General features: G+C 41.6%; 1 protein-coding gene across 4 annotated transcripts in view; it reads left to right on the forward strand.

Annotated features, from left to right (window-relative positions):
- The window catches only part of arhgap32b (Rho GTPase activating protein 32b), a 95,991-nt gene that overhangs the window by 39,662 nt on the left and 28,374 nt on the right, over window positions 1–27,955 (forward strand). For all 4 annotated transcript variants that reach the window (XR_005894992.1, XM_041051250.1, XM_041051251.1 and 1 more), the window contains 5 exons: window positions 20,324–20,410; window positions 23,665–23,802; window positions 24,908–25,000; window positions 25,794–25,916; window positions 26,294–26,371. Coding sequence is in view for 3 of the 4 variants with exons in the window: in XM_041051250.1 (XP_040907184.1) it covers window positions 20,324–20,410; window positions 23,665–23,802; window positions 24,908–25,000; window positions 25,794–25,916; window positions 26,294–26,371 (519 nt within the window). In the remaining variant the exon portion in view is untranslated. The remainder of the gene's footprint in view (window positions 1–20,323; window positions 20,411–23,664; window positions 23,803–24,907; window positions 25,001–25,793; window positions 25,917–26,293; window positions 26,372–27,955) is intronic.

A 27,955-nucleotide genomic window follows, 5' to 3' on the forward strand; every position in this document is an offset into this window, starting at 1 on the left:
TTATGTTGGCATGAGCAAGAGACTTAAAATATTTATCAGAGAGCCTGCTCTACAAAGTGAAGGCGTGGGATTTGAAAGAAGCGAGCTTTTAGGAGGATCTGATGAAACTGGCTTCTGAGATGTGTTACGGGAATTATAGGATCCAGTGTATTTAGAGCGTGACCCCTGCTCAGGTCTAAAAGTCAGAATATCTTGGCCTCTGCTGCTTTGGGTTTGACCATTATTATTATTTAAAATCTGTCTCTTGTGATTCCCTCAATTTTCAAGAAGTGCCGTATTACATCGCTGGACTGCCCCTTAAAATTGGATAGAACTGATTTTATAATTCATAGTGCTGTTTAATATGCTGTATTTGCATAAAGGGCGTGAAGATTGAAGGATGATTTAGTTGTTTTAAATTAGCATTTTATAGCTTTCACTAAATGCATGCTGGGATTGGGTCCGATCCCTTAATGAAAGTGAATAGAAATAAGCAGGTGCCGAGAATGAAAAGACCATCATTTTGAAATAGTCGAGACTGATCATATCAGAAAGAAAAGTATTGTTACTTTCAGAAAATGCATATTTGCCTTCGTTGAGCTCTCGTCATTGTAGAGACTGCAGAGGATCCCTGACTTTGCCACCATGTTTAGAAACCAGTAGAGGTCAGCAGTCAGCTAAGTTTATTACATTTTGCTGTTGGGAGGGCAGAATGAGGGAGAACGCTGAAAAGCTTACATCTACTTCACCTGCAGGCTGTTTGTTGATATAACTCAGGTTACACCACAGAATCTATCCGTCCATTCACTGCGTCCATGAAGGAAACTCTTCAGCTAATATGAATTGTCTGTAGTCAGTAGATTGGTTCTTCTTTTGTTGTCCCAGCTGTGTGTGCTGGCTGCTCGTACTGGCGGAGCAGCATGGCTGTCTCACCCTTTGTGGTTTTCATATTGCTTTCAAGTAGCCCTGCTTCTTTGTTTTGCTTGGGTGTTTGCTGCTGTTTGGTTTTAGCATTCAGTACGACTCCTGCCTCTTCTACTGAGGGAACAGAACCCCGGCGGAAACTCACATTTGTTAAAGGATTCATTATTCTGTATTTGTTCCCCGTGTCAGTCAATATATTTAATGTATAAGCGAGGCTCAGCCAAACAGGTTTGCTTGTTTAATGAATTGGTCACAAGTGTATTCAGTTTATTTGGTCCAAATGATTCTGACATGATGTAAATAGTTGATGAATTGACGGATGAAAACACTGCTGCTGAGTTAAGCATTCAGAGAGTGTTTCCTCAAATTAAATTTTTTATGTTCATCATGGTGGTTATCTGACTGATGTGTCTGATGCTACAATATCAATTTGTTCAGATACATAAACACATTCACTGAGAAATATATTCTGCAGCAGTGGCATTTTCCATCTCCTGTAGCTGCACCAGTAAAGTTTAGGAATATTTCTGTATTTAAAATCTACCTGTGTTCGTTCCACTGAGCTCTGCTTTCTGCATCAGGCCTCACAGATGTGCAGAGTATTGGGTTGAGACGGGGTTAGGATTTGGGAGCAGATTGGCATCAGGCCTTCTGCTGGAAGACATATTCTTTCATTTCCATAATAAAAAAACCTTGCCAAAGGAGAATGTGAGTCAGGCAGAAGTTTTGTTGTGGAAACATTAGGATCTCATAGTCACAGAGGGCCAAAAAGGAGTGTGTCTGCATTCAGAGCAGCACTTGCGTGGCAGTTTTTGTCTCATGACACGGGTATCTCAGATCATATTTGACTGGTAACCAGCAAGCTCTGTTGGCAGAGGGGATTGTTTTTGTTCAGCCTTTGAGTCACTGACATTGACATGAACTGAATTTGTTTTCATAATTTTATATTGTATTATTATTATCATTATTATTATGTACTATTAAGGGCTGCACATTCTCTGAATTGCTGGTGAGGAGGTGTTTAACTCACTGGAATTTAATGTTTTGTTTGTGTGCTTTGTGCGAACAGCCAGTGTGTTGCTGATGAGCAACTGTTGTTGATCTAATCTGATAAACCGGCTGCACTGTTACTTGGAGATGGGTCTCTGAGCTCAGTGTGGACATCTAGGTTGTGTTGTGAGTCCAATTAAATTTGTTGTTGATAATAAGAAATAATTGGCAACATTGAAACTAATTTGAATCTTTTTTAAATTTTTTTTTTTATTTCTCACTGAACCTGAGTCTGAACATTTACAGTATAATATGCAGGTTTACCTGCAGCTGATAACACACTGTGATCCCGTCAGCTCAGCAGAGCATGCTGCCAAACCTGGCAGGAGTTCAGCTCCCCATGGGGGCCACCTTACTGTGAATCCAGACATGTTATTTTATGGTGATTTGAGGTAAAGTGTCTACAGATGACGTGTTAAATGGCATCCTCACACTCACTGTGAATGGGTCAGCACAGCCACTTGTGTCACACATACTTCTGTGTGTATTTGTATTTGTGTGTGTGGGTACACAGTATAATGCAGGGTCACTTAAGGGGAATAGAGAGGCAGAATGGTGAGTGGACTGTACACAGGGTGACTGATAAGTTCATGGTTGGACAGTCATGTGGTTCGTCACCAACGTTCCCAATATCTCATTAACTATTGAATGGATTGACATTCATTTTCCCCTGAGGATGAATTGATGAATTATAAACTCTAAACATCAGCATGTTAGCAGTATCATTGTGAGAATGTTAGCATGCTGATGATCCTTTAGCCCAGATCACAGCTGTGCTTCAGTATAGCCTTAAATGGCCCCCCGGGGACAAATAAAGTTCTCTGAATCTGAATCTGAATAGCCTCACAACAAGGCTGTACTCTCTGTCTATTTATTTATTTATTTTTAATCTTTTTGTTTAGTTTTGAACTCTTGATTTCAAGTAACCTACCACTGGATTATTGATGCATCCATGTCTAATGCAGTCAGTTCCAAAGGTCAACATTTTAGTCCTTGTGCAGTGGAATGAATGAATGAATGAATGAATTCAGAGGGATTCATTCCTTTTTCTACACTGGAACAAACAGCACCATCCCAGAACTCTGTCAACATGTCAGTGAGAGCAGAAGGCAGTCTGGAAAGGATTTTAGGAACCAACAATTTCAGGGTGGCTGGTACCTTCACAGCATTTGGTGGTTCCAAAATAAAAAGCAGGAATTTAACTTTATGTGTACTTATTTACTTTGACATAAGAGATACTCTCAGTCTCTTACTTAGTGTACACAGTGTATTCTCATAACAAGTTTATAATCAATAAAGAACATTTGGAGCCTCTTGCCTAAAAATTATAAAAGGACAGCAGCTGATGGGCCTGTGATTTCTGTTCTCATATAGTTAGTCTCGTCTTTGTGCCTGTGGGAGACGAGCTGCTTCAAACAAAGATCCACGTATTCTGCATCCACCTGCCATGTGCATGTACAGGGACATTTACATACAGCAGTGCCCCCTGAATGTAAATGTAATATATGGAGATACCCTTGAAATTCTTAGCAGCCTTAATGTGGAATTCTTTGTTGTGGATAAAAGTTGTGAACACAAGATCAGACAGACTACATACATCAGACAGACTAGTTCAGTCAGTTCATATTAATTGTACTGAAATGTAACAGTTCATCATTAATGTATCTGGATCTCTCATACAGAGCCACAGGTGCTCAGTGATGCAGAGAGACAAGATGTTGTGTCATTAATCACATAGTTTTACTCTGAAGGGAATGATTCTCCAGTTTCCTTTTAAAAAAAAAAAAAAAAAAAATGTAGGTACATTCCCAACCACAGGAACAAATTGGTAAATCGTTCTCCATGATGAATCAGGCTGCTCATGTCAGTCTTTGTAAGAAATGGTAAAGAAAAGAATAATTAATGACCACATCTGTGAAACCACCTGTAAAAAGGTATTCATTTAATTTGACAGGTATTTGTGGTGATGTGATGGCTCTAATGAGTATTGGCTCTTGTTTGAGGATGCTCTGCTGATGTACTCGCTCTGCAGCTCTCGTCAGTGTGAGCTCCTCTCCTTTGCTTTTTAGCTCAGCTCGCTCCCGGCTGTTTTATGCAGACAGAACAGACTCCTCATCCAAAGTAAAGCTAGAGGTCATTCTACATCAGTAAGACACTGAATGGGGAATAATTTACTAGAAAAATAGATCACAAAACAATATACAAACTGCTTTTGAAGGAGTTTAGTACTTAGAGGGATGTGTAGGTTTCAGGGCTGCTGTGGAAGCTTTTATTGATTTTGGCTCTATATTGGTTTGCTGCAGGCTTTCTAAGAATCTACTGAATGATTAAACTTTTTCAGAGAAGCTTTGAAAGCTATTAAATTTTTATAAAAAGTTATTGCTGATGTAACTTTCTTAAAAGGGTGAATACTTTGCATTGTTTCACATATTTTGGCCAAAATTGTGCTTTGGAAAAAGGTAGATCATGAATCATGATGATAATAATAATAATCTTGGTGATCACATGCCCACTGTAGACCTAAATCCTGAGAGTACTGGGGCCAGCATGGTCCACATTAACCCACTATAAGATGAACATTTACAGAAACCTTTCTGACCAGTGCTGCTGTACAAAGCTTTTATTTGTGGTACTCCTGGTATCTGAAACAGCTCTGGCCTCTGACCTTGCACTTGGACAAGGTGTTTGGCTCATAGAACTGCTGTGGGCTGCACATTTTATTAATATGTCTGTTTTCCAGTTTACTGGATCTTTCTCTGCATTGTATAAAAATTGCCAGAGGGCAGGTATTTACAATATGATGGAACCGCTGTCTGGCAACAAAAAAATCAAACAGTACAATATTTAAAGTTGCTTAGGTCACACATTGTAAAGCCTGTTTGAACAGTAACTGAACTTGTTGACCATGTCCACAGGCTGTTTAGACGGAGCTGTAGTTGCACAGTTTGCCATTGAAATGAGATGGCTGTTTGCTTTCATAAGCATGTGTATCTAATAAAGGAGCCACTTTCATAGAACCTTTCTTATTCTTTAAGACTGTTTGTACTTGTTATCCTCTAGACAACCTGAAGCCGCTCTGTCCATGGCTTACTTCCTGCTTGATGTCTCTCTTGAATGGCCTCCAGCTTCCCTCTTTTCCGCTCGGTTCCCCTCAGCCCTCTCCCAGCCCTGCAGGCCAGTGACTACATGATACAGTCTGCAGCCAGACACCAGGAAAACAACTTTATTGACTTCAGCACTGTTCTCCCACTGTGCCAGTCGGCCCTGCTCTTCCATATGGTTTATCTACAACCTGCCATTTTGTCCCATCTTGTCGCACATAGACCACTCTGTGGTTCGAGCTCTTAGACATTTTACTATTAATGGAGAGTTCAAAACCACTCAAGCTGGTCCTGTCCAAAAACTAAGTCACTGTTCTCTTTGGTTCATGATGAAAAAAAAGTGTTTTCGTTGTTGTTACTTGGACGTTTGCATCACTCTGCAGGGTGAAGCTCAGAGTTTGACACAAGGCACTTTTTCACAGTCATCTGCTGAAGGGGAAAGTTTCACTGAGCTCACCTTGAATCTCAGTGTAACATGCAGACGTACGAGCAGGATTTATGACATCACAACCAGTCTGGAGCCAATCATGGTCCATTATGCAACTTAAACGAGGATGATGGGGAAACCTGAAGGCTATAGTGCACATACACTGAGCATGGACTTTTCTGTGAAGTAGTTTACTTTTGAAATGGACAGTATTTCCATATTCATATGTTTGGATGGATTTTATGTGAGGGAGAAGGAGTAGATGTGCTGTGACTGAACTGTCAGCGGCCGTGATGCTTTGTGGGAGATGTAGGCCCCAGGTTTTGACAAGGAAGAGACATGTGTGGATTAGAAAAGATACCTCTGCTGCATGAGTTTGGTCCTCCATCTTTATTTCAATTCAATTCAATTCAATTCAATTTTATTTATATAGCGCCTTCCACAATCAAAATTGTCTCAAAGCGCTTTACAGAGACCCAGAGCCTTTATAAGAGTGATTCTAAACTACTCTTAATACTTTTGCAGATTGGAGACTTAAATTTTAGCTATTTTAGTCTCAACCAGCACAGCTTTCTTAGAGTATCACCAACCTGATATCCACCATGTTTCTTTAGATTTGTGTGTTTTCATGGTTTGGTGTATCTGCTGTAGTGCCGTAAGGTCACAGCCAGACAGACGGCCCTTCAACACAAAAGCTTCCTCTCCTCATACGCTCAGCCAGAGGTCAGAGAGGTCAGACGTGCACCAGAGAAACTGATGAAAATTTGAGGCAAGAATTTTACAGCTGCCCAAACTGCATTATGCAAATGCAGTTCGGATGTTCAGGGACATAGATTAATAATGAACTTGGAGTGTCATAAGTGGCCTGGTGACATGGTGTGTGTGTGTGTGTGTGTGTGATAGAATAGATCTTTAGAATAGATCTTTATTGTCATTGTCACAGGTACAACGAAATTTAAAGTGCTCTCCAGTCAGTGCATTAAGAAAAATATTAAAAAGAATAAATAAATAAAACATATAGAACATATAGTAACACTAGCAGCATACACAACAGACATACACACGCAGTCATACGCACCAAATCATTTCCTAAAAACAGAGTATTGCATATTATTTTTTTGCAGTATTGAGGGTTGTTATTGCGGTTGGATAAAAACTGTGTTTGAGTCTGTTTGTCCTTGCATTTATTGACCTGTACCTTCTGCCTGAAGGCAATAGTTCAAACAGGGAGTGACCGGGATGGTGGGTGTCCTTTATAATGTTCTGTGCTTTTTTCAAACAGCGAGAGCTGTGTAGTTCTTCCAGTGTGGGGAGAGGGCAGCCGACTATCTTTTGGGCAGTGTTGATGACCCTCTGGAGTGCTTTCCTCTGAGCCGCTGTGCAGCTGGTGTACCATACACACATGCAGTATGTTAGTATGCTCTCAATGGAGGCACGATAAAAGGACACCAGCAGTCTTTGTGTGATGTTATTCCTCCTGAGTATCCTCAGGAAGTACAGTCTCTGCTGGGCCTTTTTCAGCAGCTCAGAGGTGTTCACGCTCCAGGATAGACTCTCCTCTATGTGGACACCCAGGAAGCGGAAGTCTGCCACCCTCTCCACACAGTCCCCATTGATGGTTAAAGGTGTGATCTCCGTTTTCTTTCTCCTGAAGTCTATGATGAGCTCTTTGGTTTTTGAGGTGTTTAGGAGCAGGTTGTTTGCGCTGCTCCATGTTGACAGTCGCTCCACCTCATCTCTGTAGGCAGACTCCCCCCTACCCCCGGAGATGAGTCCCACCAATGTAGTGTCATCTGCAAATTTCACCATTTTGTTGCTGTGATGAACAGGGGAGCAGTCGTGTGTGTAGAGGGAGTAGAGCAAGGGACTCAGCACACAGCCCTGGGGAGAGCCAGTACTGAGGCTTAGGGCTGTGGATGTGTGGTGGCCCACTCTGACCCTCTGTCTGCGGTCAGAGAGGAAGCTGTCTATCCACATGCAGATTGAGTGTGGAAGCCCCAGGTCCCCTAGTTTGACCACTAGCTTGTGAGGGAGGATGGTGTTGAATGCAGAGCTGTAATCTGCAAAGAGCATCCGCACATAGCTCCCTTGCTGCTCCAGGTGTGATAGTGCAGTGTGGAGTGCTGTGGCTATGGCGTCCTCTGTGGACCGGTTTGCTCTGTAGGCGAACTGGTAGGGAAAAGAGAGAGAGAGAGAGAGAGAGAGAGAGAGAGAGAGAGAGAGAAACAAAGACAGGGTGGTGTATCCAGCCTCCAACAATAATCATGGCAATCAATCTGAGTTTAAGAGCTGCGACGGAGTGCCCCCTCTCTCATTTCAACAACAGGGCAAGCAGTTATAGAGGGTGTGATTTTGTGTGTATGGGTGAATGAGAGCAGTAGGCTGCATGTATGCGTGCGGCCATGCGTGTGATAAAGACTGACGCCCCTCTCAGCCGTTCTTTAGGCCAGCTCACTGTGTGCTGCTGTACGCCTGATGTGCCTCAGCTGTTTCTTCCTTCGCACTCTGACATGACAGGAACGGTCTGGGGGGGGGGGGGGGGGGGGGGGGCAGAGGTTATGCCTGTCATTTTGTCTCTGCTCTTACCCATCCTTCCATCCACCCCTCTATCCATCCACCCCTCCATCACTTGCCTGCCTGCATCCTCCCAGCTAGCTGAGCATCGTGTCACAATATGTTCCCACTGCCCACTCAGCCGCCTCACTCACAAAGGACCAAGAGGGATGCATAGAGATGAATTCCCTTCCCTGGTGGGACCCAATCCATCAACTGCAGCACTATACTGAAGACAGCACCGTGCAGCACACACCCGGCCAGGCTGTCCTTTAAAGGCACAGCGTTGACTAACAGCAGGATCCAGAGAATATTCATGACCAGTAATCAGCATTTGTACATAAAGAGTTAGCCAAATTGTAGATTGGGTTTAATTCCATAGTTGTTCACACTCTAATGTGAGTGTGGACACAACAAACTGAGAGCTGTGCCCTGCAAAGACATGATGTCAAACCCTCGATCACATGCGCATTCAGAGGACCTCTCTGCTCCTTGTAAGCAGAGGATGATGTAACGGTTAGACTCATTCTGCCCTTGTTAGAGGAAACAAAAGACCAGCCAGAGTGCGCACACACACAGACACACACATCACACACACACACACACATAACCTTTCTCCCTTTCTCAGTGTCTCTCATGGTCTTTGTTGGAGGACAGCACTGTTGGAGGGTTGTGTTAGAAATGTGATTGTCTATAAAGTTAGTGGCAGAAAAGCTGACTGGCTGTTAAAGATATGGCTGGAAAACTACAGAGTAAATCTTAGGTATTTCTCAGTAACAATAAGTATTTATGACCAAATAAGCAACAATGAAAAATCTGAAACAAAAACATCTTTAGGTATTATTTCACTAGAATTTAAAATGCAAAAATGCAGCTGTTGATTGTATTTGGTTTGCAGTAGCTTAAAATACATGATATCACCTTTTGCCATCTGCTCCTCATCTACTTCAGACCTGTGAGAAAAGCAAGGACAAAAACACAAATGCAAAAATCTCTCATGTCAAATAAGCAAACGGTTCAGACGTAGAAGAATTTGCAATTTCATCGTTTCTGCATCAGAAATGTTTTCTTTTCCTGTCAGTCACTTTGCAGCCTTTTAGATTTATCACTGGTATTTTTGAAAGAATGAGTCACAAACTTTAAAGTGATCATATTAAAAAATTTCAAGTGCCAACATATCATCACATAGCTATAATGCTTTTACATTGAGATCAATAATGTGACTTATTTTCACTGATATTTCACTGATTTTCTGTTGAATTTTCTCTGTGATGCTTGTTACACCCCCAACTAATGTGGAAATATAAAACACATCACATCCTGTGCACCAAAGGTCTGTGCGTCCGTGTTCCAAACATGTGTTTGTCTTGATGCCAATGAATGGAGGCCGTACACAGACATGTACATTCACATTCCAAGAGAGATATTCATGTTCTCCTTTACTGTTTTGTGATTGGTTCACTAAACTGACAACCAGCCAGTCAGCATAAAACATAGTGGGCCCAGACTCTGTTCCCTGTACTCTCTCCTGTTATGGACTTTGCAGCTCGACCAGACTGATTTATTTCCCTTTCCTCCTTCACACTTGACAAACCGTCCTGTCTTCTCCTACCTGACCTGGGGGGCCTCCAGCGGGCAAATGCCTGGGACGTGGGAACATTTTAACTGCTGAGCTGGCTGCTGGAGTAACTGCTTCACCCCGGGAGCACTGAAAGCATGTTTGGAACGTCTTACCCCTTTTCGGCCTCATGAAAATTAAGCTGGAACAGAAGATACAAAGAAATAGCAATATCCTCTTGACGTGGGGATGTTTTTGGTATTTTCTGCTTTCTAGTCATTCTGTGAAACTGGATTGTTGAGCTGCCTTGAAAGGACACAGTCCATTTAGCTCCTGCATCATGACCAGTGTTTGTGAATCGTACCCTCTCTGTACATTATCTAATTATCCTCACATTGGTGTGTGAATGTAATGGGCACACAGCTAACTGCGAGGTGAGATAACAGCAGTGTGCGGAGTGGCCTGAATTAGTAGGACCCACATATTGACATTATACTCTCTGCACTAAGGTGGAAATCCATTTTTAGCTCCACTCGATGCCCTTCCATCTGACTGCGTTAAGCCCCTCCTCTTCAATTCATGCAGTTGGTGTGTGAATGTATGTACACTACAGTAAGCAAATCGTCCTCATAATGGGATTTGTTTTGTGAACCTCCTCCAAGTCAGCTGCCCGGTTAGCTCAGTTGGTAGCGCACGAGACTCACTCTTTCTGGGTTGTGGGTTTGAACCCCACTCCGGGCAGCACCGCCTCTCATGGGCCCACCACCCGTAGGAGGCCCTATAGGACTTCGGTGCATTGTGGACTGGGCAGCAGTCACCCCCGTGACCTGGGCCTGGACCCAGATAAGCGGCAGATGATGATATGACATGACCTCCTCCAAGTTATGATCTCATCCCCTTACACCGTCTCTCTCTCTCTGTTTAAATCCCATTGCACTCCTCCGTCGCTTAGCCGCTCCATTTTTATAGCTTTAGTAATGATTTTAGATGGAGCCCCTTCACACTCCTTCCTCCAGCTCTGAAATACTGCAGCAAAGCCCCACAGGCAGCCCTGCACTTGAAACCCCTCTAGTTCCGCAGTCTGATAAAAATACCACAGTGTGAAAATAATATCATGGGAGACCGGTCATTATTTTTAATGGCATTACTCCCCTGTTTTCTCCAAACTTCCATCCCCACATATTTGAAAATAACAAATTAATGAGTGGCTTCAACTTGTGTAGTGTCTATTTATGATTATTGTTGTATCACCATGAATAACGTCTGTGAGTCAGTCCTCCTGGTTTTTTAACACGAGTTGGAGTCTGATTAACAAACTCAGTTCCATGTTTCTACACTAGATAAGCAGAAAGGCAAACGCATATTTAAATCACAGTTCATTAAACAGAGTAGTTTTACCACCAGAGCTTGTCATTGTTTTGTGTTACCAGGTTACTTGCAGTCTTCTTGTGAGACCAGAATCTCTCTGTGCAGAAATTGCACAAGCTTGGATTTTCTGCTTTGTTGTGGCAGACAAACACTGAAGCCACCAACCCTGAGGAATTTGCACAAAGTCAGCAGGCTTTCTACTGCTCAATAGTTAGCATATGGTTACAAAAGTGGTTAGTGTACTGCAGCTCTGCATCTTTCTCTTACGCCACAGTTACAGCAGAGAATGGAGAAACTCCTGGGAAATGTATTAAAAGCACGGAGGAGCACTGTGGGGCCAACAAGCAGCGGTGCTCGTTTTAGACAGTCAAAAATAATGTTGGTGTTTCATTTAAAAGGTGACGCGTTACTATTTAAATGACCAGAAATACATTACTTTCACATCATTTACAGACAAATCCTCCATGGTCTGTGCCCATAAATGAGAACTGAGAATTATTTGAGAAATCCAAGGTCTGTTATCCCCTGGTAGTTCCTGCAGGACTGCACTGTAGTTTTTCTGGTTTATTACTGGGTTTATTTTTATTATCCATCCTATTAGCGGGTGTGACTCAAGGGATGAAAATATTGGTCTGTTGTTCCGTCCACCACTTTGGTCCAGACTGAAATATCTCAATGTCTGCGTGATGGTGTTGCCACAAAATCTTGTACAGACATTGATGGTTCATAGGGTCATATTTGTGGTTTTTAGTGGCAGGTCTTTGCACCTTTTAGCTGGATTGCCATAAAACATGTACAGTACAGCTTCATAACTAGCATGATGTAACCTTTTACGTGTCTTTCTTTAATTATCTCAAGTAGGCTACTAGTGGGTTACTGAGCTGCCACATCCAATACCATCAGTTCCAGAGAGAACATTGTAGCCATCAGTGGAAATAATTCATATTCATTCACACCTGAGTTAAGTCAGGTGTCCTCAGGTTTGGGATTCAAGTTCGTCATGGATCTGAGTGTAGGAGCAGTGTAGCAGTGCAACACACCTGAGTGATCTACAGTAGTTTTATCCACAGTTTCTTTCAGAAGATGGCAAACAAAAATATGGTCATACACAGATATTGTTTGTGTCTATATTCTTGCTTTTTGCTTCAGTTTCTGGAATTATGACTGTGGGTAAATTTCCTGGACAACATCTGACCTCCCCACATGTGGTCGGTGAGGAAATCAGTCCGGCCCCTCACTGGTATAGCGCAGCACAGAGCTGAATGAACTGGGTCATCATTGGATTATCGTTTGATATTCATAAGCAGACTTGTAGTAGAGAATGATTTGATGCTCTGCTTCGGCAGCCAGTCTAACCAGACATCCCAGCTCACAGCTCATCCTGAACTCTGCTTTTCAGGAAGGCTGGAATAATTTAGCTTCTGTGTCTTCATTGCATTTTTGCTGTACATATTTAGTAACAGGTGTGGCAAGAAGAACTTTTCTGTTCTTTTCAGTTTAGTTTTGATCACTGACTTGTCTCAGGAATGAAGGCTGCAGCAATGAAAGTAAGTAAATTAGTTTGCATTATTTAAAGCTAAAGTTTAATTGAACTACGCTGATGTATGATTTCTGCCTGCATGTTTTCAAACAGCACAGAGGGATTTTGTGAGCGCTGCAGGTCCCAGGCGGCTCCGTATCCTTGTGGCCTCTCTTGGCTCCGACATGTCCTCCTCACTGGGGCTGGCTGTTTGCTTGGAAATCCGCTCTCCTCTGCAGCAATAGGTGTTGTTAATCTATCTCATGTGTGGATGGCACATATGAAGTCATCATAGCTGATGCAACCAATACTTTTCCTTTCTTTCCTCTTTTCTTTTTTTTTTTTGAGGTATCTGGCTGCAACCTGAGAGCACGGTGTTTAGCAGAGGGGAGGTTAAGGTTGTATTTTTAGTGACTCTATTTCTACTTTGCAAGTGTGGTAAACTGCGAGCTACCATACTCCATGGTTATTTATTGTAGAGTGAATTTTTAAATACAGGGTTTGGTCGCTTGGTGCTGAAAGCAGCTTTCCATTATTTGCTGCATTTGAGAAGAAGCGGTTATCGACATACTTTGAGGCGTAATGCCTACATGTCCTTTGACTCTTTAATTGTCCACTTATCATTGTCTAATATTAATTGTCTATAAGAAGTGCACATTTCCTCAGTTGAACTCTTTTAGTAGAATATCACAGTGCAAGAAGACAGTAGAGAGAGGACTGCACGTGTGGAAGGAAAGAAAATTGCTCTCCTGCAAGTGCACCCCCTCCCCTTTTTTCTCTGTTGCCTCTTGCCCTCTCCTCTGCTTCTTTTTTGCTCTCTCTCTCCCTCCCTCCTTCCATCCCTGCTCTTTGTCCCAGGAACGTACCAACCAGAGGGGGAGAGGAGGAGAAGAGAAGGGGGAGGGGTGAGCCAGCATGTCAGACAAGAGGGAAAAAAGGGAGAGAATAGCATGTGGCTGAGGGACAGAGAAACCAGACAGTGAGGTCGGCAGAAGAACAAGACTGAGAGAAAACAGTTGTGTTTTTGCTTTTTTTGTTTTAATCTGGTTATTCCCTCCCATTATTTCCTGTTGGTAATCAGACTGGGGTGTTAAAGTTCTGTTGGGTGCCAGCCATCAGAGAGAAGAAGCTAAGAACAAAAAGAAGGCAAGAAAACCAGGATGGGGCATCACAATGGTAGGATGGGAGAGAGGGCAAAATGGAGGAGAGGAAAGCTGTCCCATTGAGGAATCCACCAAACCATCGCCACCACCTCTCATGCTCCAACACTGCTGCTGCTGCTAATATTGTTGCCTCCCCCCTGTCTCTGAATCCCACACCAGGGGAGCTTACAGTGTATGTGAAAGAAAGTGGAGAGCTGACATTTACGTCCTGCCGAGGGGAATTGTGTTCCGGGCACTTGAAACGGGACTCTGCGAGACGGGATGTACATTCTCGCACTCTAGACTCACACACTCGCACTGAGAAATAGAGACTGGGGACAGGTGTTGGAGTGTTAAGGAGGGGCAAACTCGGAGCATGAAGCTCCACGGCACGAAGGGAAGGAAAGTGTAGGAGCTCAAACAAGGGATGAGGAAAAACCAGAGTTGAACGGCTGTGAGTACAAAGTGTCTTTCTGTCTTTTCGACTGTGCAATTTTGTTCCTTCCTCTCGTTTTTTTTTCTGCTGCTGCTCTGCAGTTGTCAGAGCAATGCTTCCCCCTTGTCTTTGTCTTCTTGCAGGACTCATAAAAATTGCTTGTGTCTAAAATATGGCCGTTAGATTAAGCTCTTCTCCTCTGCACAACCCTTTGTTAGGACAAGTGTTAACTTCACCTCTGACATTTTCTGTTTGGAAAATGACCATCATCCATGGGTGGTATTTCTCTTGCTGTTAATTTTATGAGCCTGCTCTTACAATGATACAAACAATGCACAGACCACCCATAGATGGGTATCTGTTTCCAATATGATCATATATAACTTGAGGACAGGGAGAAAGTTAATACAAATAGTTATAATTCTAGTGATTTTCTACATGTCACAGTGATATATTTCTCCATTGTTACCATAATATAGAGAGTAAACTTGCACCCAGTACATCCAGGAGAACTAATTCTTTAATATTTAGTATTAATTCATATCATATTTTGTGTTTTCACTTCATTATTCTGGTGCTTATGGTTAAGAAAATCCAGTTTGCTCAGGATGGACAAGATTGCAGTCACCTTTGCTGTTTGCAGCTTTGCGGGAGCTACAGGGACAATGTGTGCTAGTGCAGTGCAGGTTGGACTGAAATCAAATTATAATGTGGCGTGTTGCATGCATTGCAAAAAACAGGCCCAGAATGGTAGACAACCTGTCTAGTATGCCACTCAGTTGGATGCAGAGGATCTGGCCCGGGCTCTGGATCTTGTCATAAGTTGTAATTTGGCTAAAAGCAGAAGCACTTGCTGAAGTGGTTTAAAACTGTTTTGTTGAGCAGGCACTGGTCTTTGTATTTTACAGTCTTCTACACCACTGAAAATGTTTCTGCAAGTTCTAACTGTAATGTGGTTTTGGAAATGTTTCTTTTACAGATGTCTCATTATTCAGCTGGGATACAACCTGCAATCCACTCACTCGCTGGCGTGTTTGCTCAGTAAAAGCCATCTTTAATCTCTGAAAGTTCTGTCAGCAGAAGAACAGATATGTCTGAACAAATTTTATGCTCACAAGTGTCTTCCTGCTGAAAAGTAGACGTGTGACTGTTGGTACTCCATTCATGCACTTTGTTGACTGGTATCTGAAATACTTCTCCCAAAGAGAGAAGTTTTCCCCACAAACCTGAAGACCTGCGTTTTAGTTTACCATAGGTTTTTACTGATGTTTGCAGAACCTCTTTACCAAACATATTTTTGGAAACTCTAGCAATTTTACACACCAAAGCCTGTTTACAGATGTTAGTACTACTACATAAGTGAAAAGGTTGCATAAAGCCTTTTGTTGCTCCAGTCAGCGTCAGTTGACTACAGACCTCCGTAGCCTGCTCCTCATCTCTGCTCAATCTCTGCTAAATCAGTTCAGAACTCTTTTTAAGCCTGTCACATACTAAATCCATGCAGTTGCTGTGTTGTCTTTCCAAGGGGCATTCGTGGTTTCTCCAGTCATATTACTGGCTACTGTCTGTTTTCACCATATGATCATCCCAAGTTTGCTGAGCAGAAGCCAGATGTTATGTTCAGGGCATCATTCCATGTAGTTTTAATTAAGGTCAGAGAAGCTAATGCAGCTGCATATTACTGTCATCTGTCAGAACTGAGCCTTAACACAGAGCACCCCAGACTCTTGTTACTGTTTGCTTGAAAGTCCACATGAAAGTGTGTTACAGAAACACCACACTGAGACTTTTGTGTGCTGGACCCGGGAGTCCTGCAGTTTGCATCACAAAGGACGACTCAGTAATAGCACAGATATTGCTAAATTAGCTGTTCCACAACATTGGCTTACTGCTTTTTTTTTTTTGACACATGACCTCAACATGAATCAGAAGATCTGCATGTGTGAAATTGCTTTTGAGTTACTATCTTCCCTTATGACTTTTTCATCTAAGGAAACAGTGACTCTGGCTACTGTCATACATCATAATCTCAAAATACACATACACACCATTTGCCTAACAGATAAGCAGAGCAAAGCTTTTATGTCTGGCTTCCACACAGCAGTCAGTAATAATAAATATGTCAGTAACAACAGCAATGAATTAAAAAACACAATAAATACATGGAAGTACAACAGGCTAACTCCACTGTCGCTGTTGTCACTATCACAAAACCCATCTAGGGAAAGCAGAGGAAAGAAGCTAGAAAACACACAAATCACATTTTGTTTAAAAGCCAGTAGCTGATGGAATAAAAGACCTCATATCTTTTTTTTTTATTGGTGAGAAATAACATTGCAGAACAGACACTGACAATAACAGTCACATAACTGTCACTAAAACCAAGGATTCAATAGGGAAAGTGTTATAGAACAAGATAAGATGAGGTGTGACCTTAAATATCTGTTAGTGTCACTTCTAGGGAGATAAAACCTCCATCCTGATGGAAGTGAATTAAACTCACTGTGTAGAGGCTCCTTGGAGTCCAGTAAGACGACCTGAGCTTTCAATCACAGCAGTGACTTTACAGCTCACGTTCATATTTTCTCCCACAAGGTTTTTGTTTTTCAGATTGAGATTTCTAAAGCAACAGATCATGATAACTGACTTGATAAAGGAAGTATAGATCATGTCTGTACTAATGTTGATAAATCACTTGCAGCAGAGATTTATTAACACTCTAACGTCTGAGCTTCCTTAAGGAAAACATTCTGTGGTTTGTTAATGACATGGCTGCAGGTCTGTCTGTACTGGTCGGTTGGTCCAGACTGAAATATCTATCTGTCTTCACCTTTAGCAACACTGTGTTTTGGCAGCTAAGTTCAGACATCCATGTTCACCTCAGGATGAACTTATAACCGTGACCTCTCGTGATCCTCTCACTTTTCGACTCGCGCCATCATCAGAATTTGAATGGTTTATGACCATATACCTGGAAAACTGCTGATATTTCCCATCAGCCTCAGCTGCTCTCTGTGTTTGGTTTTAATTAGCAAGTGTTATCATGCTATAACACACTGAACAAACGTGGAATATGTTAATCATTATACCTGCTAAACATCAGCATTGTCAGTGTGAGCATAATATGATGCTGATGTTAGCATTGAGCTAAAAGCACCACTGTGTCTAAACACAGACTCGGAGTCATCTGCCAGAGCATGCCTATCTGTATGATCACTCTGACATTCAAAGACATGGGGACAGGACAAATCCCTCAGATGTGTCAGTTAACCAATAAACACTAATAAAATAGACAGCAGCTTATGTGCAAGGACATGATGCTGAATACAATTAAAAGATGAAGAAGAAGAATGTTCTGTTGCAAAAACTTTACAGAGAAGGAACATTCACCGGCGATGAGAAGTTTTCCAAAGCTTATCTTATCCGGACTCACAGCACAGTTTACACTGTATATTAAAACAGCAATGCTTTGTTGTCCCACATGATGTCTTAGCTTTTTACAGTGATCCCGGTCTATCAAAATAACTACTCATCTCCTCGGCTGCAGTTAGTAATTGGGCAGCTGCTCTTTTTCCTAGAGTATACTGTAGGTCCAAAACCATAAACTCTCCCAGTGAAATGGGAGAAAGCTTTTTGTGCGCTCTGTGCACCTCTGCTGCTAAAGTTTGTTTTTATAGCTGTTGCTGGCTGCTCTGTCACGAGAATGGCTTTTGCCTGTGCATCGAAAACATCTCTGGGTTGCTCAGGGCCGATTCTGAACAACAGAGAGGTAATTAGGTCATTTGATGTCATACTAGTTTGTGTCTCTGAAAAGGGACACAGTTGCAGAAAGGAACACTGTTGTTCTGCTAAGGCTCTGTTTACTGCTGCCCCTCCATTAACAACTGTCCTTAAATCAAGCCCATTTTAATGGGAACAAAAACACTTCCATGTGTTTTTCTCCATTCGCTGGCACCGTGACATCGCTTAGACAATATCTGTTTAGTGGACCTTCAGAGCACATAAATACCTTCAGTCTTTTTTTTTTCTTATGCTTGTTGTTGTGAAAGCAGAAAGTGTCTTTTGTCTGAACAAACAGATGCAGATTTAATCTAAGAAGATGAAGCACATAGCAAATTCATAACTAGAACCTCTAAAGGTTGTGGTTCTAGGTTTTTCCTTGCTTTTCCACTGTGTTTTACAAACTACTGTGCTTCAGGTATATGGCATTGAAATGACCACATTGCTTTGAATACCAATACAAACATCTTTATTGTCCTGAGCTGTTTGGTAAGCGAGTGCAGTTCAGCTGTGGGACAGACTCAATAGAGAAAGTGGTGCTAATATAGATTTTCTTTCACGTTTACATGTGACGACTTTTAAATGTCAGCATTAGTAAATTAATAAAAGGCCCCTCACCCACAGTAGGAGGTTGACAGAATGGAGCGGAGAGAGACCACAGGACAGCTTCACTGAGAAATGTAATGAAAGTAACAGCATACTCTCAAACACTGTGCAGACACTCAGCTTTTACAGCTAAATTCTTAAGGAAGCGAAACACACATTGGGTATTCTGAAGCAGGGCATTGCCTCCGTATTGAAACACACTTTGTTGCAGTTCCTGTCTAAACACACGTCCTGCTTTGTTAATAGTGGTGTTTCTCAAGTTGCTAATGAGCGTCTCTGTTGCATTTCTTTTCCCCGAGTGTACCTGAAACCTCCTTATCAGAGCTCAGTGGGTTGAGGAAGGGGTTTTTACTCTGTGATATCTGCACTCGAATAAGGAATAATCATCTTTTGGGAGGATGGGAATGGAGTAACACCTGGGGCTCCATGATATTTGGAGATTAAGCAGCATTTTGCATTACCTGATTTTATGTTCCAAAATGCTGTGTGATCCAATTCAAAATGAGTATGAGAAGCTAAGGTTAATATGGATTTGGAGGAAGATATAGCTTAAGGAACAAAGACTCGTATTATGCCCAGTAATGGATTTATATTAGAGATGCAATGGGGACGGGTTAAGTGAGTATAGCAGGAGTTGGTTGTGGTCATGCCACCAATGCTTGGTGATAAAACCTGTATGGCAGAATATACTGAATTACATGGAAGAGGATCTGTGCCCTGTTGTGTGATTCCTACAATGTACCTGCACTGAATTACAAACAGGCAGATATATACTGTGCATATGGCTGTAGTGTCTTTGATCAGGCTGTGTCCTCAGAGAATGGATGAGTCCAGATATCACGTTCACATCATTAAAAAAAACAAAAAACAAATCAAGAAGAATCTTTGGTTTTGGTTGTAAAGATGGAGCTGTTACAGAAGGCACCTGCCAGCAGCCTCTTCCTCAGCGCAGCTGGTCATATGAGCATGCTCAGTGATCTCCACTAAACATATGCCGGCTGTGCCAGCCTTCCCAGCTTCTGGCTTGTTTCCTCATCTATATTTCATTGAAATGTGGGCGGTCAGCTCTGTTCACTAGGACACCATGAGTATAATCATCATCTTATACAACATCCACCTATTTTCAGAAGCTTCCTGTTGGTGGATCCAGTTTGAACACATACCTCCTTTCTTTCAGTTCAGTTTTTTTAGTTGTTCCTTTGGGTTTTTGTTATGTAGGTCAGATGAGTGCTGTGATTAAAAGCTACCTTTCACCCTCCGCTTTGACTGGTAATAACATCCTGGACACCTGGAGTGAAAACAATATTGGAAAAGTGAACCCTGATATTCACAGTATTGCTTTGAAGTTGGCAAACTTTCTTCTGCACTGTTTCACTGCAACTCGTGTTTATTTTAGATCTTGTGGCGGTTCTTCATCGAAGCGACACATATTACACTTATGACTGACACAATCGCAACTGCATCATTCATTAAATGAAATGAAAAATCGTTTCTTTTCCTGGCTTTCTTCATTTTATGGCCATCTCTCTACCTGACACGTCTGCCAAACATGGGATCCTGAGTAGAATTTAAATTGTTTTTGTGCTTTTTGTGCAGACTGTAGTGTTGTCAGTTTGTAAAAATGGACCTGTCAAAGTCTTTGTGATGTGGAGGTCAGAATGGACTGTCCCTGCTGCACCACACTAGAGATGTTTTTCTTCTTTTGTTCTCTGACTGAATTTTTGTCCTCCCACTGAGACATGAGAGTTAAGGCAAAGGCTAAGGTTTGTTATAATTAACTGTTTTTTTTTTTTTATAGTCACCACTGTCCAACTCTGACTCTTTTCTTGAAAAATGCTTGTCTAATGCTCCAACCCCTTTTCTCTGTCTGTGTCTTTCAGTTGTCCCTCGGGGATGAACAGTGTGAAGTGACACGGAACGGCTATGAGTCCAAGGAGCTGGTGTACTTAGTTCATATTTACTGCCAGGTAAGACACTGCATTGGACGGTGTATTCATGCACAGATACATACCTCACCACCCACAAGCATCTATATACTTAAATGTAATTATATACGCAGGCTCCCCTTCATCTGAAAACACCCACACATTTATAAAAAATGTATTCATGCTTTCAACTTTTCTCTAAAAAAAACTTGTCAGAAGTGATTCCCAGCCCACAAATGATGGTTCAGTACAACCTGTGCAGATATCCAGCACGCTCCTCTCTGTGAGCAGAGCTCTGGCTCAGATTCAGTCATTTCTGAAACACCTAAACTTATTGTTTTAAAAATCCAAGTTATGTGGGAATGTGGGACTGAATTGAAAAGAAATGTGGATGTGTGCCAGGATGGGTGAGCGATAGTGAAGAATGGCAGATAGAAAGGGCTTTGGAGTGTGGCTTCTCGAAACCCTGAGGTTTTACGAAGGACTGCATTCCTGTTTCCATGTTTGTCTGCTTCTTACAGCTAGTGCTGCACTCCAAGTTTAGATTTCTTGCATAGGTCAAAGCAGAAAAAAGTTGGAGTAGTCATCTTCAAAATTCCCTTTTAAGGAGCGATGTCAGAGTAAAGTAGCAGCCAAATCATTTATGATTACATCATATACAAAGTTTTTCAAGAAATTTGATTAATTCAAATTTTGGCAAAGCCTTTCAGTCGAACCCACACATGCACACCAGCTGCTCAGAAGCTTTACCCGGGCCTCCTCCTGTGACATTTTTGATTCTGGTTTCATGCATATCCCTCTACAGATCATATTCCATTTGCACGACCTTGGCAATGCCACACAAGTATGCGGCTGTGTGCTTGGAAATTCCAACTTCTCACAGCCATCGGAAAACTGCTAAATCTACACCAGTTCTATTTGAAAAAGGATAAAAAAACTGGCAGAGTTGGCCTTGAGTTGTGCACTCAGAGCTTTAAACAGAGAAAGTAGCACAGCACTCTGAGATTGGTTCAGTTCCACAAACCCAGAAAAGGGGGGTGACTAGAAGCACCATCTGAAAGTGGGACAGGAAAGCATAAAGAGTTCCCCCAAGCCCACAGAGCCCTCCCAGCGGCGTCTCTTCCAGCCAGCACTTTTCAAACAGCACTAGAATCAGTGGGCTGAGTGGTGCAGTGCAGTCCCGGTCGCTCAAACTCTGGCCTCGGTACAGACGGATCTTTCTAGGCCAAATCAAAGCAAAGACTTTTTCCACCACTAGTTTCTCTCAGTGGGGTTTTGAGGTTTGGAGCCCTGTCTTCCTGGATGAAAAAGAAACAACAAATCCATGGAATCCTGGAATCTCCACTCTTAGTTTTTTTTGTTTGTTTTTTTTAAAGCAAAGTTACATTTAATGTGGTGGATTGAGGGCAAAATTCTCTTGGTTTGCACTTGTACTGTTGGCATTTAATCACTGAATTTTACAAGGAAGGGCTGAGCAAGCCGCTGATGATCTTTGTTTATGAAGACATCTCCGATATCAAAGTATACAAGTCCACGGGAGACTCGATGGCCTTTTTTATTTAGCATGTTTTGAGACAGTGCCATTGTATTAGAGGCATTAAAGGAGGAGTGTCTGTGGGGAGCAAAAATAGAGACAGTACCAGAGAAAACATTAAAAACAGAAGAATCGCAGCAGTGTGGGTTGATGAAGGTTTCAGTGAGTCTGTCTTTGTGCTGACAGAGAGACTTGTGGCTCTTTTTGTAATGTTATCCACAAAGTTCAACTACTGGTAAAAAAAAAAAAAGAAAATCGTTTGGTGACAGTGTTTGACCTTGAGTTTGAGATGAAATCAGAATGAACTCATATTGTTAATATAGCATATGTTTTTAAGGTTACAAAGTGCTTTCCAAGGAAAAGGAAAAAGAATAATGATAAAAGTGAATGAATAAAATAAAACCATGTTAAAATTAGATGAAACCATAAAATGACTAAAGCGGAGCAGTAGAACCAGAAGAAACACATCACATATTCACACAGGCTTTCCTGTAGAAGGTGTGGTGTGTTCTGCACCACCTAGAGTTGGTGGAGGAGCTCTGAATAAGACCAGTGTAAAGTACGTTACTGTTATTCCAGGTGTGTAAAACTTAAGGAATGCACGACTTTATGAAAATCAGCAAGAGACAGAAATGACCTGACTTTAGACATTTTCCCATTTTGAAGAAAAACATCACTGGTCAGTTTTTTTTTTTTTTTTTTTAACTTAGTCCTCAAATCGAAGATCAGCATCAAAAGTAACAACAGGCAGTCTGAGTGATACCAGCCTACTGTGGAAGTGGCTTGTAGAAATTTCTGGTCCATTTAGTGCGACCTCAGATTTAGCGTCATGAAATTTTAAGATGTTTGAGGACAGACAGCATTTGAAGTCATTAAACCTGCAGGAACAGATTTTTGAAGCACTTGAATGCAGCAGAAACAAGCCGTAAACACAACTCTGACATGTCATCACCTTTTAAGTTGACATGGTGAACTTTTCAGCAAACAGTTGCCTGTTGACACAGGAGTCTGCTGTTACAACAGAGAAGGTTCTGTTGACCTCGCAGTTGTTGTCCTGTGGAATTTTGTATTTCCTTCCGCATTAAACGGTGCATCACAACCACCTGCAGATCATAAGAACAGTGTGGCAGGACAGTGTATGTGTAGTTGGTGCGTTCAGGAACTGGTGAGAGTGTCCCCACCCCACCACCAGAACCAGTACCTGAACGCACCAACCCAGAAGAGTCTTAAAACCTGCCCCATACTGATGTAGTTAGTTGATTATGATATGTACTAAAAATGAAATGATAACAAACTACTGCCTGGAAGGTAGGGAAATGCCGTTATCAAGCTTAAACATTAATCTGTTCTTTAGAAACATGCATCCATTTAGAGTACACTCAGCTGGAATGTCTCTCTGAACTGTTTGTGATATCTGGAGCTTCCTGAAACATTTTACAGCACGTACTGTGACTCCCAGCTGTAAGGTGCCCATCCAGTATTTCCTATTTTCATGTTTCTGCTGTATTCTGTGGCTCTTATGATACCTCGGTTGTTGAATTTAATAGACATTTTTATCAGTTGCTCCAGTTACTTACATTTTTTTTTGTGTGTGATTTCATTTTTCTAGGCATCTGTCTACAGGATGTGCATTGGACCACATTTAATTTTCCCATGTTAATTAGTGAAAAACTGTCATGTTCGACCTAGATGCAGTTGAATGAAAACATTTGTCCCATTCAGCTGTTTAATCACCTTCTGTGTTCTCTGTGTTTCTTTGAAGGGTCGAAGCTGGATTGTGAAGCGCAGCTATGAGGATTTCCGTGTCCTGGACAAGCACCTGCACCTCTGCATCTATGACCGACGCTTCTCACAGCTGCCTGAGCTGCCTCGATTGGACAGTCTGACTGATCAGTCAGAGGTAAGCACTGAAAACACACATCTACACACACATATATGAAACTTTAATAGATTTAGAGTCCATTTTCTTCACACTTTAACCATAAATTAATGACTGACTGTAGGTAGAAGCATGTTAAATATGTGTGGTAGGCAAAATAAATGTTTTTTGTAGGTTTGTGGAACTTTTCTAAATCTCATGCAGCTTTGTTTATGCTCTCTGTGAACCATGCAGTGCTTGCTCAGCCCCTAAATTAAATGAAGGATAGAATTTGCTGCCCATACACTTTTTATAATACAAGATAACAAGGTATCAGTTTACTAGATAAAAGCTTTTCCAGTTACTGCGCTCTGAGATCCCATATCATCTACATGGCTTATTTCTTGGGAAGGCACTGGTGGATATTTGGCCTGTTATTTCCTCCTCAGTCTGCCTGTGAACAGTATTCTGAGCCAGGTGAAACCTTTACGGTCCGATTGAGGCTCTAAAAAGAATGCAGAGGTATCAGACCAAACTGGTAAAACCAGTTTATTACTGAGGGGTATTGTGTGTGGACACACAAGCTGCCTGTAGTACACAATTTTACTTTCACCAGTAGCCGCATTTATAGGATTCATTGTTTGAGCCAAGTGTTGGATTTTATTCACGGTGATGTAACTGCAGGTTTTAACAAAGAAGATCTCAGCCATGAGAGCTGAGGTTTGCATCCTACCCCTTCTTCTCACTTTTAATGTCAGCATTAGCTCAAATGTGCAGATGTGCGGCACCAAAAACTATAAAACTAAATTTCCCTTGTAACATGAAGTCATAGCCGCGAGTGTCATTTCAAGTGTTTTATGGCCATGCAACACTCTTTAGCTGCCTGAATATCAGTCCCTCAACAAACACAGAACAAAAGGAGCCAGAGACTTTAAATGACTTTAAATGCTAATTACTAACGTAGTTGTTTATGTATCATTTTTAACTGAAATCACTAATTTTTAACAGTTAAGGTTTATGTTCAGTGCATTGTGCATTGGGTAATTATAGTACAAAATGGATAATAATAGTATAATAATGATAGTAAATCTGACGTCTGTGTAATGACTCTAACTGGCCTGTGTGTGTGTTTTTTGTTCCATGTTAGTCAGTTTCCCAGATGTTGTTAGCTTACCTCTCCCGGCTCTCAGCCATTGCTGACAACAAGATCAACTGTGGGCCTGCCCTCACATGGATGGAGGTAAGGCTCTGTCTTTAAGGAGGACACTGACTCTTCAGCAGAAGAAAATATATATTTCAGTAGTGACGAATGCTCTAATGAAGGGATCCGAAGCATCTTTGTCAGGCTTCTTCCTTAGAATGGTTTTACCTCCAGATGAAACGGCCATTAAAAAATAAATTAATGAAGGCTCCTGTAAAAGGAAAAACACTGAAGTCTTTTTTATCTAGTTGAAGAACTTGCTGCCTGAATTATTGGAGCATTATTCTCAAACACTGCAGGGTTACACAGAAAAGAGAAATGTCTGAAAAATCCTGATGACATTTTGCAGTAAAACTGGCTCAACAAATAAGTTAAAGTCAGACAAACAAGGACCTAAGGCTGGATGGTGTCCTACTTTGTTATCAAAGATTAATAAGGGTTTCTATTACTATAGCCTAGATACCTAGAAATATAATTTATACAAAGTCTGATCTTATTCAGTAGTTTAACAGTGATTTTTGTGGAACTATAGATGCAGACCTGGATCTGTATGTTTATTACCTCATCTCATTCATACATTTATTTAACAGCACAAAAACAACCTCAGAATAACTGTCATTTATTCAACATCTGAATAAAAACAATAAATAATGCACTTCACCAAAATAGCTCTTTATTGCAGAATGATTATACTCATCCATACACATCATTGTTTTGTATTTTGTCTAACCTCTATAATAATCTGCTGACCAATGGCTGCCACTGTTGAAATGACATGTGAGTCTGTGTGTGTCTGTGTGTGTGTGTGTATGTGTGTGTGTGTGTGTATTAGGTTGACAATAAGGGGAATCATCTGTTGGTCCATGAAGAGTCGTCCATCAATGTGCCAGCCATTGCTGCTGCCCACGTCATCAAGCGCTACATCGCTCAGGCCTCAGACGAGCTGTCCTTCGAGGTGACAACAACAGCATCAGCACACGCTCTCTCCCCATCTCCGTCTGTCTCTCTAGATGTCCTGAGATTCCATTAAAATTCCTCACAGATGTTTCCTCATCTGTTGTTACTTGCGGCACAGTACTTGAACTTGATTAGACTCAAAAGGAAGGACCAATAAAACTTTCTAGTAGAAATGTTCACTGACAGCAAACTCCGCAGCTCAATAAGTAGCATTTTAGACATCAATGTCTGGACGAATCACCTTGCTCAGAACAGTCCTTACTGAATTCCTGCTCCTGCAATTGAAAGTTAAAGCCTGGCTGTATAATGCCTTCAGTTTTAGTAATCAGACACATCTTTGATCTCCTGTCTTTCTCCCTTGGTTGCTCTCCGCAGGTTGGCGATATTGTGTCAGTGATTGACATGCCCCCTAAAGAAGACACCACATGGTGGAGGGGCAAGCATGGCTTTCAGGTACGCAGCTCGCTAAAACACCTGGCAGCCTGGAGGCAGAAACGCACACACACGCACACACACACACATTTTCTCTCTCTGTCTTTTCCTCTGGCGGTAAACTTCAGGTTAAGCTGTACTTGAGGTATTTCAAGGACAAGGAGAGAATGCTGCTTTGTAAAGCAATTTTCAAATACTCTGAGTTTACCCAAAGACAAAGCGAGATACAAATCCTCTTTTATGTGAAGCTTCTGAGCAGATTACAGGGTGTGTGCTGAACTCATTCATATTCTTCACAGCCTTCACTACCATCCTGCAACACACTGAAACTTTAGTTACAGTCCACATAAGTTCTCCCAGTTTCAGCTCTCAGCTTTATGTATTTGTTTATGAAATCCTCCATTTCACTTCTAACTGAAATAAAGTATAAAACTATAAATTCAGATTATGAATGGCACATCATTTTTGGTATGAATTCTTTTAGAGGCTATAAGAAAGCAAACAGAACTCTAACATTAACAGTATGTTGTATATTACAAGTCATTTTGAAATGGAGGTTAATAATAATGGAACAGAACAGTATGTCCATGTTATCTGTATGTGTACGTAGACTACTACCAAAGAAATATGTTTAAAATACTGAGGGCCAGATTTACTAAGCGGGCACTCAGACAGAAAACAGCCCTGCATTAAACCAACACAGGGGGGCTGCACCGGTGGAACATGTTGTTTAAGGTACCTGTGAGACTGTGAAATATGAAAGTCCAGAAAGTCCAGTTGGAGAAACAGATTAATGCTTTTAAATACTTATCAGACGCCAGAACGCTGCACAGAGGTTTATAATTCTCACAGAAAGGATTTTACAGCTCTGGAGAATTATCACAGCAGTTTTATCCCTGATCACAACAATCACGAGGTAAACAACAGAAATACAGCGTTCACATTACAAAGTAATCACCAAAAGTGTTCACTCATATGTATGTGATTGACAGATGCCCACATGATTTGACTAACAATCAAATCAGAGACATCATTAGACATAAATATTATAATATTATACTTTTAGTAGTAAAGGTGGATAGAAACTGGGGCCCAAGTAAGTGTTTTCTACATTCTAATTTTTCTCTGAGCTTGATGATCTCAGATGAATCCCAACAGTCACAGGAGCTGACTGCAATGAGCCTAACCCACAAATTCAGTGGAAACTGCAGCACACATTAGTGTTGCATCATTTTCTTGTGTGTATTGAGGCATGAAGCATAAGGGGGAATAATTACAACTATGTAAGTGCATGCCTCTAAATTGTGGTCAAACAAGCAAAATACTTATTTGTTTTTAAGACTTTTTCTGTCTTAAAACCTAAATGTTACTGCAGAGGTTTCATCACAGCCTGTTTCAGTGCAGCAACAGAGCTGGGTTTTGCAGCTCATGTCTGGCTGAACCTCCTCTGACCTGCTGCCCCCTCTCCCCTCTTGTGTTTTTTGGCTCTCTTCCTACAAGAAGAAGTCCTGCCATTCAGGCTCACTGGCAGTGTGGCAGCCAGCAGGCACTTACTGAACAGATCAGTTACATTTCAGGCACGCTCACAGCGGCTGGAGACCACTG

The sequence above is a fragment of the Toxotes jaculatrix genome, chromosome 12, assembly GCF_017976425.1.
Source record: "Toxotes jaculatrix isolate fToxJac2 chromosome 12, fToxJac2.pri, whole genome shotgun sequence".
In the NCBI taxonomy this organism is placed as follows: Eukaryota; Metazoa; Chordata; class Actinopteri; family Toxotidae; genus Toxotes; species Toxotes jaculatrix.